Source organism: Enhydra lutris, unplaced genomic scaffold, assembly GCF_002288905.1.
Source record: "Enhydra lutris kenyoni isolate GAN:26980312 unplaced genomic scaffold, ASM228890v2 scaffoldscaffold66, whole genome shotgun sequence".
NCBI classification, from domain to species: domain Eukaryota; kingdom Metazoa; phylum Chordata; class Mammalia; order Carnivora; family Mustelidae; genus Enhydra; species Enhydra lutris.
The window spans coordinates 11,729,448-11,743,496 of record NW_019154150.1 but is presented as its reverse complement, the minus strand read 5'-3'; the positions used below and the strand labels follow the sequence as shown (position 1 = coordinate 11,743,496).

At 40.5% G+C, this 14,049-nt stretch overlaps 1 protein-coding gene across 3 annotated transcripts in view; it reads left to right on the top strand.

Annotated features, from left to right (window-relative positions):
- Positions 1-3,673: 3,673 nt before the first annotated feature.
- Positions 3,674-14,049, top strand: part of LOC111159039 (sodium voltage-gated channel alpha subunit 10) — a 95,633-nt gene continuing 85,257 nt past the window's right edge. For all 3 annotated transcript variants that reach the window (XM_022521409.1, XM_022521408.1, XM_022521407.1), the window contains exons 1-3: positions 3,674-3,943; positions 5,576-5,703; positions 8,683-8,763. In XM_022521409.1, the coding sequence (XP_022377117.1) occupies positions 3,674-3,943; positions 5,576-5,703; positions 8,683-8,763 (479 nt within the window). The remainder of the gene's footprint in view (positions 3,944-5,575; positions 5,704-8,682; positions 8,764-14,049) is intronic.

The following is a 14,049-nucleotide window of genomic DNA, read 5'->3' as shown; positions in this document are numbered from 1 at the left end:
AGCATTGGACTCTTGATTTCAGCTCAGGTCATGATCTTGGGGTCATGAGATGCAGCCCCATTTTGCTGAAGATTCTTTCTCCCCCTCTCCTTCTGCCTCTCTCCCCACCATGCATGTGCTCACGCTCTCTCTTTCTCTCCCCAAAAAGGGAGAGAGATAATTGTGCCCACTCTTGTTGTCACTGTGGATTGATAATTTAAGTAAGTCTTCTCATGATGCTCAGCCATCTTTGTGAGCAACTCAGACTTGCTGCAAGACCATAGAAACATTTGTTCCACTAATAACAACAGAGGCTAAAAGAAAGAACCCTTTGTCCTGCTAAGATGTTCTAATTATCAATTCTAATGCGTGTGTGGGGGGGGGGTTCCCACGCCACCAAGGTGCAATTTTCCAGACACAAGCTGGGTGTTCAATAGTTCAATTAGCATCAGGTCCCACAGGTTAAGGGCTCAGTTTTACAAGACTGACCCTTGCCCACATATACAAAACTTCAGATGCCAATTGCAAGCCCAGATTTTTCCCTGTGCTTCTGAACAATTTAGAAACCTCTAAACTAGAGGTTTCCATGACCTCCTCCTTGGGTTTGATTAATTTGCTAGGATGACTCACAGAACTTAGAGAAACATTTTACTTACTAGATTACAGGTCTTTATAAAAAGATATAACTCAGGGACAGCGAGATGGAAGAGATGCATAGGCAGAATATGGGGAAAGGAGTGCAGAATTTTCATATCCTCTCTGAGGTGATCTCTCTCCCCAATCTCGATGTATTCAACAACCCAGAAGCTCTCCAAATTCTGTCCTTTTGGATTCTTATGAAGGCTTTATGACATAAGCATGATTGATTAAACCATTGACCGTTGGTTATTGAATTCAACTTCCAGCCTCTTTCCTCTCCCTGGAGGTCAGAGGTGAGATGGGGAACCTAAAGTTTCAATCTTCTAATAGTTGGTTCTGCTGGCAATCAGTCCCCATCCTTAGGTGACTTTCAAAATATACCTCAATATCATACAAAACACATCACTTAGGAAATTCCAAGGGTTTTAAGAGCTCTGTGCCAGAAATGGGGACAAAAACTAAACATATATTTCTTAAAATAAATCACAATATCACACCTGCCCTGTCCACTGTCATTTCAAGGAAACCTTCCTTTGTACCCTTATTTACATCCACCTCCATTTAGCAACCCTGAGTCAGCTGGCTTGCCTAGATTATAAATCTTGATTAAAGACCAACCAGTTATTTCCATCACAAGTGAAATGACAAATGTGAAACTCTTGTTATCTATTCAATCACCTTCGGTCCTTCTTAGAAACTGCCTACTACCAGAGCTCAGAAATCTAAGTTAAGACGCCTGCCTTTATGGTCCATCCAGAGGAGATCCAGTAGGTCCTTTTGTAGCCCAGAAATTCCAGATACAGGGCAAATACCTACAGAAACTTAATCCTCAGAAACAACCAAATTTCACTCTTTGTTCCAATCCCCTGAGTATAAGCTCCCTGAGGTTTCTGGCCAAAAGTTGCCCTAATTCTGATTGCAGAAGGGAGGAGGTCCCAAAGTCTGCCCCACCAAAATCTCTGAGGAGTAGGTTTCTTAGGATGGTCACTCAACAAGAGTGACCACTTGATGCCAGGTCTCTTCTCTAATCCAACCAACACTGGCTTCTGACTTCCCTTTAGAATCCAGGAAGACTTTCCTCCAGATTCTAGAGCTGTGGGAGCAGGCCGCCAGATCCTACTTTGATTTTATAACCCTAATCTTCACTCCATCTCACATCCACAGTTGCAGTAGCTTCCGCTGCCTCTCAAAGATAGAACACTTCAACAGTTCAGCTATGAACCTGTAAAATGCAGCTTCCTAGATCTCACCTTAGACCTATTGATTGAGAATCTTTGTAGGCAGAGGTCCAGCAATCTGTATCTTAACTCACACCCCCAGTGAAAATGACACAGTTGGTGTAGCACCACATTGTGCACTGGCATTTGAAGATCTCTGCACTAGAGTAGGTGGGAAAACTACATTATCCACAGATCCAGTGTTGACTGCAGAGAACTAAGAGGATGGATGCCTGTTGCAGGGCTTCAGATGTAGCTTCCCTAGAGTAAGTCAGGAGAATGCCACATAGATAATGCTCTATCCTTCTGTGATAGCAAGCCATCTTATTTGCTTCTAGGCTAGTGCTAGGGGTGATAAACTTCCTGAGAATATTGTAGCTCATATAAAACCTAGTCATAAGCCATAAGAGACTCTTAATCTCAGGAAACGTACTGAGGGTTGCTGGGGGGGTACGGGGTAGGGATGGGGGGCTGGGTGATGGACTTTGGGGAGGGTATGTGCTATGATGAGTGCTGTGGATTGTGTAAGACTGATGATTCACAGACCTGTACCCCTGGGGCTAATAATACATTATGTGTTAATTTAAAAAAAAAAAAAAGAAGGGAAATCTAGTCATTGGAGTGCCTTCCAGGCTTTTTATGGACCATGGTGGACCCAGAGTCCCAAAGACCGAGTCTGACAGTATTAGAGACCATGAATTAGATCAGGATTTTATAAACTTATGAACAATTTTTAAATCATCATGGTGTGTTAAATCATCGATACACTGTCAGGAAATGTGGGTGCACTTAGATTAAAATAAATAGCAAAAATGGGCTCATGAATCAATCATTTGAAGAAAGAATCAAAATCTTATTCATATGATTTTTTAAAGAAAAACTTTACATTAGAAGAAAAAAACAACGCAATAGGAAAATTAAATAATGTACCTTATTAAGAATAAAAAATGTGGGGCACCTGGGTGGCTCAGTGGGTTAAGCCTCTGCCTTCGGCTCAGGTCATGATCTCAGGGTCCTGGGATCGAGTTCCGCATCGGGCTCTCTGCTCAGTGGAGAACCTGCTTCCTCCTCTATCTCTCTCTCTGCCTGCCTCTCTGCCTACTTGTGATCTCTCTCTGTGAAATAAATAAATAAAATCTTTAAAAAAAAAAGAATAAAAAATGCAAATATGCTGCCAAGCTTAGAGCATTAGGCACACAGCACACTCTTGGCTGGCAAGTGCAGCCATGTGCTCAAGGTCGTGGGCCTCCTCCTCTCTCTTGTCATGTCCAGGAACGGCTGTCACTTCTTAAAAGCATATCATTGCATAATAAAAGAACAACAAAAAATGTTAATGCCTTCCATGCTTTTTAACAAATGCTTTTCAATGGGGAAAATTTTACTAGCATTGTTTTTGCCACAGACCACATGAACCAGTATTTGATGAATGCAGGTGAGAACCTGTTGCTCAGTGGTCATAGAATTGAGAAGAGAGGGCAGTGTGGCTAAATCTGGTGGTAGTGGTGGTGGTGGTGGTGGTGAAGGAGCAACGGATGAAGGAGCCATGTCTTAGAAGCTCATGGAGAACATAGCTCAACCCCGAGGTGCCTGGAGGAGGATTGAATAAACACCCTCCCCAGAGAATGCCACAGGGACAATGAGACTCTGGGGAAAGCTCTGGAGAGAGCTCAGTGTGAGTTAAGGAAGGAACTGAGTTGGGGCGGGGGGTTGCTGTTCCAACGAGGAAGTGTGAGTTAAGGAAAGAAATGGAGGGAGAGGGCCAATGGGCAAGCTGTTACCTCTCTGTTGTGATGTCCACTCTCATAAGAGTATAATTCTTCCTGAAGAAGAATGAGAAGATGGCATTCCCCTTTGGGTCCCTGGAAACTACCAACTTCCGTCGATTCACTCCGGAGTCCCTGGTGGAGATTGAAAAGCGAATTGCTGCCACGCAGGCAGCAAAGAAAGCCAAAGATAAGCACAGGGAGCAGAAGGACCAAGAAGAGAAGCCTCGGCCCCAGCTAGACTTGAAAGCTTGCAACCAGCTGCCCAAGTTCTATGGTGAGCTCCCAGCAGAGCTGATTGGGGAGCCCCTGGAGGATCTGGACCCTTTCTACAGCACACACCGGGTAAGGGTGATTGACTGGGAGGCTGTTCTCAGCTCTGGGAGAGGAAGCCTCTGCTCCACCCAGCCTAGGGAGTTCTCCTGACCTGGGTGATGTGGCTGTGAGCTAGACTCAGTTAATGACAAATGTATCCAACTCCCTCTTTGGTACTGTCTTCGCATTTTTATTTTTATGGTGGAGACTAATTAAACTCAAATCCTCAAAAGCAACAACAGCTGCTATGAAATTTTAAGAGGAAGTTGGCTGTTCTCTTGGATGACCACTGCCCTAGGATCTCCCATGATGTTGGCTGTCTTTGCAAATGGGAGCAGGAATCCTGAGTCTTGGGTTGGGGGTAGAGTAGAGAAGGGGATCAGAAATCAGGATGATTTAATGAGTGGTCCTCAAAGTTTGATCTCAGAATCCCTGGGGTTCCTTAAACCCTTTTAGTGGGTTCAGGAGGTCTTATATACTCTCTCTGTCTCACACACACAGTATAAGCAAAAGGGCATAAATAGTAACAAAAACTCTCTGGGGTCCTCAATAATTTTTTTTAACTTTATTTTTTCAGTGTTCCAAGATTCATTGTTTATGCACCACATCCAGTGCTCCGTGCAATACGTGCCCTCCTTAATACCCGCCACCAGGTTCACCCATCCTCTCACCCCTACCCCTCTAAAACCCTCAGTTTGTTTCTCAGAGTCCACGGTCTCTCATGGTTTGTCTCCCCCTCCAATTTCCCCCAAAGACCTTCTTTCTCCTCTCCTTCACCCAATGTCCTCCATGTTATTCCTTATGCTCCACAAGTAAGTGAAACCATATGATAATTGACTCTCTCTGCTGAATTTATTCACTCAGCATAATCTCCTCCAGTCCCAGTCCACGTTGATACAAAAGTTGCATATTCATCCTTTCTGATGGAGGCATAATAGTCCATAGAGTATAAAAGTCTCCTGAAATCAAAACATTTGAGAACCACTAGTTTAAATGAGAGCTGCCTCATGACAATTCCCCTCTTTGTATTGTGTCTTAGATGTTCCACACAGCAACCTCCCGCCCCAAAAATGATGTGTGCATGTTTGGGAGTTGGAAAGGACAGGAATCAGCCATCTCAAATATGGTTTATAGAGAAAATAAAAAGACACTAAAATGTCTTTCTCCCTCCTCTCACAGGCCAAGAACCCTCACCTTCCTAGATGCTCAGAGGCAAGCAGTAGAGAGAGGGCTTTACAGGGGAGACCTAGGAGGCAGAGAGCAGGGGGAGCATCCCCGCACCAGGGATGATCCGCTAATCAGTAGAGGAATTTAATGCAGCCAGAACCATATCCTCCAGTTGCCAGAATCCTGGCCCTGGGGCTGAAGCATCCCACCAGCCCCAGGTCAGACTCCTGCCCACTGGGCACTCTCCGTGGGCTCATCTTGATGCACAGTCACTGACAGGGCCTGAGGTCTTGCTAGGAGGGTGAGAATGTGGCCCTCAGTCCTTGATCCCCACTACCTCTGTCCCTCCACTTGGCTCTCCACTAATGGATGCATGGTTCCCAGACCTCGTCTTGCTCATAAGCCTGAAATGATACCATTCGTGCTCCAAACCATGATTGTGTGAGGATGCATACTTCTCACTTCAGGTCCACCTTCTGCTTTGTTTTGTTGTAGACGTTTATGGTGCTCAACAAAGGGAGGACCATTTCACGGTTTAGTGCCACTCGGGCCCTGTGGTTATTCAGTCCTTTCAACCTGATCAGAAGAACAGCCATCAAAGTGTCTGTCCACTCATATCCTTTGCACTGTTGTTTCTTCCACATGACTCCTTTAAAATCAGGCTTTGCCCACTGTGTCCAGCACCTTCTTTAGAGGTTAGCAATATGGGTGTCCTCTAATTGAATCCTGAAACAACAAAATCATTGCATTGAGAGAAAAATGTCTGTGGCTTTAATATGTCCAACACCTGAAAGCTGTCCCAAGACAGAGGAGGTGCTCGTGCAAGCCACAGGTGGGTTTAGACTAGTCTGGACACACCTGGGCATGTACCACCTAAAAAAATGTCCTACTTATGAATGAGCTTTGCTGATATACAGAGCACATTCTTACCATGTGAGACGGTCTCATCTCACAATATAATAACCAATAAGAGGGCCCCAAAGCTTCTTTGGCTTTTGAAATAGGCATGGGTTGTTACTCTGTGCCCTAGCCATGGTGAGGACCGGCTGTTCATTGGGCAAAAGAGCAGCACCTGCCAGAGGACAAAGAGGACAGACCACAATGGGCAGAGCATAGATTGTCTCAGTGGGACCACACCGGTCACAGACACTGCCAATATCCCAAGTTACCCCCAAACTACTAGCAGGCTACTAAGTTCCGTAGTCCAAAAAAATGTTAATAGTTCAAGGTTCATGCCATTGGGGGATATAGTAATGATTAGAGAAAAATCGGTCAAATGTCTGTATTATAATAACAGCTTTAGGTACCTTCAGAATCTGCCTCCAGTTTTTGTTTTGTTTTGTTTTGTTTTTCAAGGCAAGCCAAACTAGGACAAAAAAGAGACTTTGGCTTCGTTTCCAAGGATCTTCCCTGGTGACTGTCCAAATTGCAAGTTCCTAATGACAAATTCAGCCCTGGCTTCCAGGAGGTTGATTTGCAAGAACAGCCTTGCCTCAGCTGCCTGACAGATGGTAGCCAGCCTCTTCTTGGGAGGCTCCAGTAAAAGGATCTCTCTCCCCTCACTCTGGGGCAGCTTGCTGGATTGCTGGACAGCATTCAGTGAGCTGATAGCTCTGGCCAAGAGTCATCTCAAAAATGAAACTGCACTGCTCCATGCAGTTGCACTACATTTTCCTTTTACATGTTTTAGCTTTATGGCCAAGCAGTGGGAGTTATATTTTCTTAATTCAATCTTGAATTTTCTGATCTTATAGAAAGATATTTAGTGGTAATAGTAGGCTACCATTCGCTAAATACCTCCTAAATGCCATCACTGTCATAGGTACAGAAAACTTTGAAGACGAGATTTGCGTCCCCATCTTACAGATGATGAAACTGTTACTCAAAGGAATTAAATAAATTGTCCAAAGTCACAAATTCAGTTAAGAGGCCCAGCCTGTACCCCGCTTAGAACAGTATCAGCAATAAGGAAATAGGCAGTTAAGGGAAATGAACTGAGGTAATTCATTCTCTCAGTATGTCATCTCTACTTGGGTTTTTTTTTTAATATATCCAATTACATAAAAATTACCAATAAAGAAAAACAGCAAATATACAAACTCCTCTCCACACATCCTGGTTCAGTTACATCTTAATTATCTGTAAGAAACAGCTAATTAGAAATGAAATCCCTTTGAAGAATCAAGTGACCGGTGAATATTCTTTTCATCTTGAGATTTGATGAATCATAATTGCTGGATGGAGTCATAGCTGGACAGAAAAGCTCTTAGGTGTCTCCTTCTCACAAAGCCTGTATTTATATATTTAAATCTTATGAACTTGGTAGCTCCGCTCCAAAAGATATTCTTCAAGGTATGGAATTCTAAGTGTCCTATTATTAATATTTCACCAAAATTATAATTCTAATCAAATTTGCTATGAATGTTTCCACAAGTAATAGTGTATGTAATACATTACCTTTAAAGGTTTGTGAAGTTGGAGATATGATTTTAATTTAATCCTTGGTTTAGCATTTTCCCCCATGTGAACACATTTCTTAATTTAATTGCAAGTCAACAGGAAAATGTGGTTTAATTAGCAGAATTTCCCTTTTCAAAATAGATGTGTTCCTAAGTAACTGTAAAACAGGGCACACTAAAGACATTTACAGAAAACTAAAATAGATTTAAATACTTCTGCTCAAACTGAAATTATGAAAAATGAGTGGTTCACTCTTCTCTGTAGGTCAAGCTTATCTTCAGGCTTTGTTTTTCTTTAGGACGTAATTGTTAGGAACCCAAGCTGGTCCTGAGAAAAATGTCCTATGGGGGAAATTTTTCTTTGGGTTTTCTCCGCCAACATTTCTTCCCATCAGGTTTCCACTCACCTTCTTCAGTGTCACCTTCCCCTTGTGGTAATCCCGTGGTTCAACCTTGAATATTCTCATCTCTGGTTAGAAAGAATTCTCCATCCCAGCCTAATTCTATCTGGAATTTTCTCCTTGAAGCAGCATTTTACATCCCTGTGCCTGCCCCCACCATTTCTAGCCAGGGGCCCATTTCCTCAGTGCAACTGATCTCAGCTAAATGGGGAAAACCATCTGACTCAACTAATTCCCATGACAGCTGGTAACCCTCCCTTTACCTCTAACTTCCTAGAAGTAGTCTCTTTGTCTTTTAGGAAAAAAGAGACACTTCCTGGACAAAATTTCAGGCTACATTGTATCAGAAAGTGAAGGTGTCAGGGCAGAAGGACATTTTGGAGAAAGGATTCTTGTTTTCTTCCATCTTGCTGAGGGTTCTGTTGGTAAAGGGGGTCACATCTCAGCACCATATAGCTAACTAACTTGTATGGCCTTGGAAAAATTATTTAAGTTTTCCAGCCTGTTTTACAAAGTATAGATAAAATATTTACATACAAGTTCGGTTGTATTAGAAATAATGTGAATGAAGTAACCAGCCCGGCATAGGCACTCAGTAAATGTTAGCAGCTGTTATGTGATAAGATCGAAAAGCTGATCCTAGGTAAAAGCTAGGAATTTAATCATTCAGCATCAAGGTGATTAGAGGTGACATCAGAGAAACATGGCAACTCTCAGCTTTTCCTTAACACAGTCTGCTCAGGTGGTTCAGTCTATTTATTACCATCACTATTTTGGTCAACTGTGTGGGCATGACCCAAACTGAGCTTCCAGAAAGAATCGAGTAAGTAGACTTGCTGTCGCTGTCATACCTGGGCCTCCTCTTTCTGTCCTTCTCTTCCTTCACTTAACTGCTTTTTTCTTTTATTTTTCCTGCCGGTCTCATTTGAGTATTGCACGCTTTGGGGTGGTTAGATATTTCCTTTTCTGTGGACTTTGGTGCATAAACACACATGTGATTTTCAACTGCGGAGAACTGTCAGTTGTCAGTTCTCAACCTTGGAATCCCCTGGGGAGATTTTAAAAACATTAATGCCTGGGTCTCAGTCCCAGAGAGTCTGATTTCATGGGTCTGGGGTGGTCTGAGCAAACGAGCTTCCCCATTAGCCTGCTGCATTCGCCTGCTAGGTGCACACATGAACCAAGTTTAGAGATGGCCTACTCTGAGAGGCAGGCGCAAAACCGAGACAGAAAGAAGAACAAATGGTTCTGGAACATATTCAGAAAATTACCCATGAATAAAGCTGTTTATGTTATCATGGCTCATATACTTCAAAGTGACCTTAATATTCCTGAGAGTATTCTCTTTCCCTGGGTTTGCAGATGGAACCTCTGCAGTTTGGGAACATAGGAACTTTCCATAAACTCCTGCACCAACAAATCCGGGAGGGGTGCCCCCAGCTCAGCATAAGACTGACGTACATTTGCCTCAATAATAAAAGTTTTTTAAACTCAAAATTTGCCTCAAAAAATAAAAGTTTTTGAACTTCTAAATTTTTTTAAAAAATTTTTGCTGGTCATAACATTAATACATGCCACAATAGAAAATACACTTGACCCTTGGGCAATATAGGTTTACACTGTGTGGATCCACTTTTACATGAATTTTATAAAAATAAGTTTACTACAGTACTATCAATGTATTTTCTCTTCCTTGGAATTTTCTTAGTAACATTTTCTTTTTCTAGCTTATTTTACTGTAAGAAGACAGTATATAATACATATAACATACAAAATATGTGCTAATTGACTGTTGATGTTATTGAAAGGCTTCCTGTCAACAGTATGCTGTTAATAGTTAAGTTTTGGGGGAGGCAAAACTTATATGTGGGTTTTTACTGTATGGGAGGTGTCAGTACCTTTAACCTCTAAGTTGTTCAAGGGTCCACCATATGTTGTATTTCTATTAATAGATTAAAGAAGGCTAATCAGGTGGTCACCTTAACTGATGCTAACAAATCATTTGATAAAGTTTAATATCTGCTTATAATTAGAAATACCAAGAAAAGAAGGAATAGAAGGGAATTGCTGCACTCTGATAAAGGGTAATTACTTTGAAGGAAGTAACAAACAGCATGCTTAATTGTGAAACATGGCCAGCTTTCCCTTTGAGATCAGAAACAAAAAGAAAGAAAGGGAAGATGTCAATTTCATCAGTCCTATTTAACTTTGTAAATGAGAGCCCAGCCAGCATAGTAAGGGAAGGAAAAGAAAAAAATATATATAAGAATAAGAAAAGTAGCAAAGATGCCATGATCTACAGATAATACAACTGCATGATACAACAGCCAATATAATCTAGAGATAAACTATTAAAGTTAACAAGACAGTATAGAAAGGTAGCTGGGTACAAGTTAATATACATAAATTAATTACATATTTATATACTAGCAACAAACAGAAAATAACCAGGTTTTTAAAAATATCAGTTACACTGCTGTTTTAAAATATCAAGTATCTAGAAAGAGGATTATCAAAGTATGAATAAGATCTCTACAAAGAAAATTACGAAAAATATTGAGTAATATTACAGAAAACCCAATAAATGGAGAGATGTATTATATTCCTGGATTTGAAGTCACAATATTTTAAGACTCCCCAAAATAGCTAATAAATTTAATATGAGCCCAATCAAAATCCCAATAGGCTTTTTTTTTTTGTATTACTCAACAACCTGACTCAAAGATTTATATAAAATTGCAAAGAGCAAATTATAACCAAGATACTTCTGAGGAAGAAAAACAAGGTGGGAAAAGAGAACTGGCCCTCAGGATGTTAGAATGTATTGTAAAGGTCTAATCATTGAAAATGTGTGTGACTGGGGTTGGATTAGTCAGACTAGCGGGACAGAATTGTTGGCTCATCAACAGGCCAGTGCATATACAGACATTGAATTTGTGCTGAAGGTGGCACTGTGGAACAGTGGGGAAAAGGCAGTTCTCAATAAATGATGCTGAAGAATTAGGAATCTTAATAGAAAAATTACTTTGCTCATCACAGCAAGTGTCCTCTTTAATGCCCATAACCCATTAAGCCCTTCTCCCCATGCACCTCCCCTCCAGCAACCCTCAGTTTGTTTCCTAGAGTTCAGCATCTCTTATGGTTTGCCTCCCTCTCATTTTTTATCTTATTTTATTTTTCCTTCCCTTCCCCCTTGTTCATCTGTTTTGTTTCTTAAATTCCACATATGAATGAAACCATATGATATTTGTCTTCCTGTGACTGACTTATTGCTTAACATAATACCCTCTAGTTCCAGCCATATTGTTTCAAATGGCAAGATTTCTTTCTTTTTGATGGCTGAGTAATATTCCATTATATATATGTGTGTGTGTGTGTGGTGTGTGCAATTAACACACACACCACACACACACACACATATCTCGTCTTCTTTATCCATTCATCTGTCACTGGACATCTGGGCTCTTTCCATATTTTGGCTATTGTGGACGTTGCTGTTATAAACATTGGGGTGCCTGTGCCTATTTGAATCACTATTTTTGTATCCTTTGGATAAATACCTAATAATGCAATTGTTGGGTCATAAGGTAACTTTATTTGCAACTTTTTTGAGGAAACTCTATGCTGTTTTCCACAGTGGCTACACCAGTTTGCATTCCCACCAACAGTGTAAGAAGGTTTGTCCTTTTTCTGCATCCTCACCAACATCTGTTGTTTCCTGAGTTGTTAGTTTTAGCCCTTCTGACCAGTGTGAGGCAGTATCTTATTGTGATTTTGATTTGTATTTCCCTGATACAAGTGATGTTGAACTTTTTTTTGTGTGTCTGTTAGTCATTTTTATGTCTTCTTTGGAGAAACATCTGATGAATCACTAAATTCTATCCCCAAAACTAATAATATACTATATGTTAATTAAATTGAATTTAAATTTTTTAAAAAAGAAAAATTACTTTGAACATCCAACTTTATGCCACATACAAGAATCAATTCTAGGTAGATTAAAATCTAAGTTTCTTTGTGAAAGATGAAAACATAAATATTTTAGGGGAAAAATGAGAATTTCTGATGACCTCAGTTTAGAGAGAGATTTATTACATGTGGCACAAGAAGCAGTAACCATAGAGGAAAAAACTGATACATTTTTGCACACTAAAATTAAGTACTTACGTTCATCAGGAGACAACTTTGTAAGAGCGAGAAAGCAAGCCTACTGAGGAGGAGATATTTGCAACACGTGTACCTAAAAATTGTTTATATCCAGAAGACAATCCCTACAAATCAGTTAGAAACACATCAGAGCAACCAATTTTGAAACAAGCAAAAAATTTGTATAGATATTTCACAAAAGCAGAAACCCAAATGGTCAATTAACATAAAAATTTTCTTAATCTTTTTCTTAATCAAGGAAATGTGATTTAAAATTACACAGAGAGATTATTTTAAATGCATCAGATGAGGGAAATTTAAAATTTTGACAATATCAAGTATTAAGAAAGATATGAAATAACAGAAACTCATATACTGCTGGTGGGAATGTAAATTTGTCCAACCTCTTTGGAGATCAATGGATATCATCAAATACAGGTGCAGACACACATAGACTGTGATTATTAATTAAACTCTTAGATACATAAAATGCTCAACAGAAATATGTGTGGGCACCAAGATAGAGTTATGAGAAAGTTTATGAACACTGCCCATAGAAAGCCCCAATTGGAAACAACCTAAATGTCCAAAAATTTTGGAAAATGTTAAACATCTCTCTTACATTCTTAAAATGGGGTAATGTACAGCAATGAAAATGAATAAACTATAGTTCCACAAAACAGAGATGAAAAAGGCCAGACACAAAAGAGTGCATAAGTATGACTCCATTTATGCAAAATTCAAAAACAAGCAGAAATTAACTATTCTGTTTAGACATGCTTACTTAGAAGCTCAAAAATATAAATAAAACCTCTAAGGCAGAGGAAGGAGGACATAATTGGGAAGGGGCTTGTGGGGTGTTTACAATGTTCCATTTAGTGACATGAGTAGTTATCTCACGGCCACTGTGGACTGGATTATGTCTACCTGAATCCACACTTGGAAGGCCTAACCCACGTGATATACTGGAGAAAGGGCCTTTAAGGACAGTGCTATGGTTCAAAGAGGTCAGGAGGGTAGAGCCATGACCCAGTAGAACTGGTGTCCTTGTGTGAAGGGGAATGGAGCCCAGAACTCTCTCTGCCATATGAGGACACAGTAAGAAATCAATCCTTAGCAAGCCAAGAAGAGGGTTCTCACCAGAGCCTCTCCAGGAGGCACCCTCATCTCCAATTTCCAGCCACTAGAATCGTGAGAAGTCAATTTCTGTACTTTAACCACTCTGTCTATGGTACATTGTTATGGTAGACCGAGCTAATACACAAGTGTTCATTTTATAATGAATTTATAATTCATGTGCATTTCTATTATGCACATTACATATCACAATAAATAGCTTAAAAACAAAATGATTTTTTTAAAAATGGCCATTGCATAAAATGCAGACTACTGAAAAATATAAATCAGAAGAGAGGAGGTAGAGAAATCACTGTCGGTATTTCAGGTTATTATCTTCTCTCCCTCTCTTAGTCTTTCTCTCTCTCTCTTTCTATTGTGTGTGTGTGTGTGTATACATATATATACATATATATATGTACATATATCTATTTGAAGATCTAATTGGCTTTATCAAATGATTCATGCACCAGGCAGCAGCCCATCTAGCAAGCAGAGAGGCACTGAGAGGAGTTGTACAAAATGGAAGTTTTCATAGGTAGGAGGGTGGAGGCAAGAAAGTTATTAGCAAAAGAAAAAGATTCTTCCAGAGGGGGCAGTTTGCTAGGGGGAAAAAACAAGGTGTCTTCTCATGCAGGATACCTCATCTTTCTTTGGGGGATGAAGAGGACCCGAGTGGCAGACTCTTAGATGCCAATGGAAAGAACAATTTCCTGATTGACCAGTCAAGGCCCTATTTCCAGGGGAGGCTGAAACTGCCAATAGATTGGGTTTTAAGCCCCCATTTGGGAACTCAGTCTAAGTGGCACCCTTTTGGGTCTGCAGTTTTCTTAACTATATATAGGCT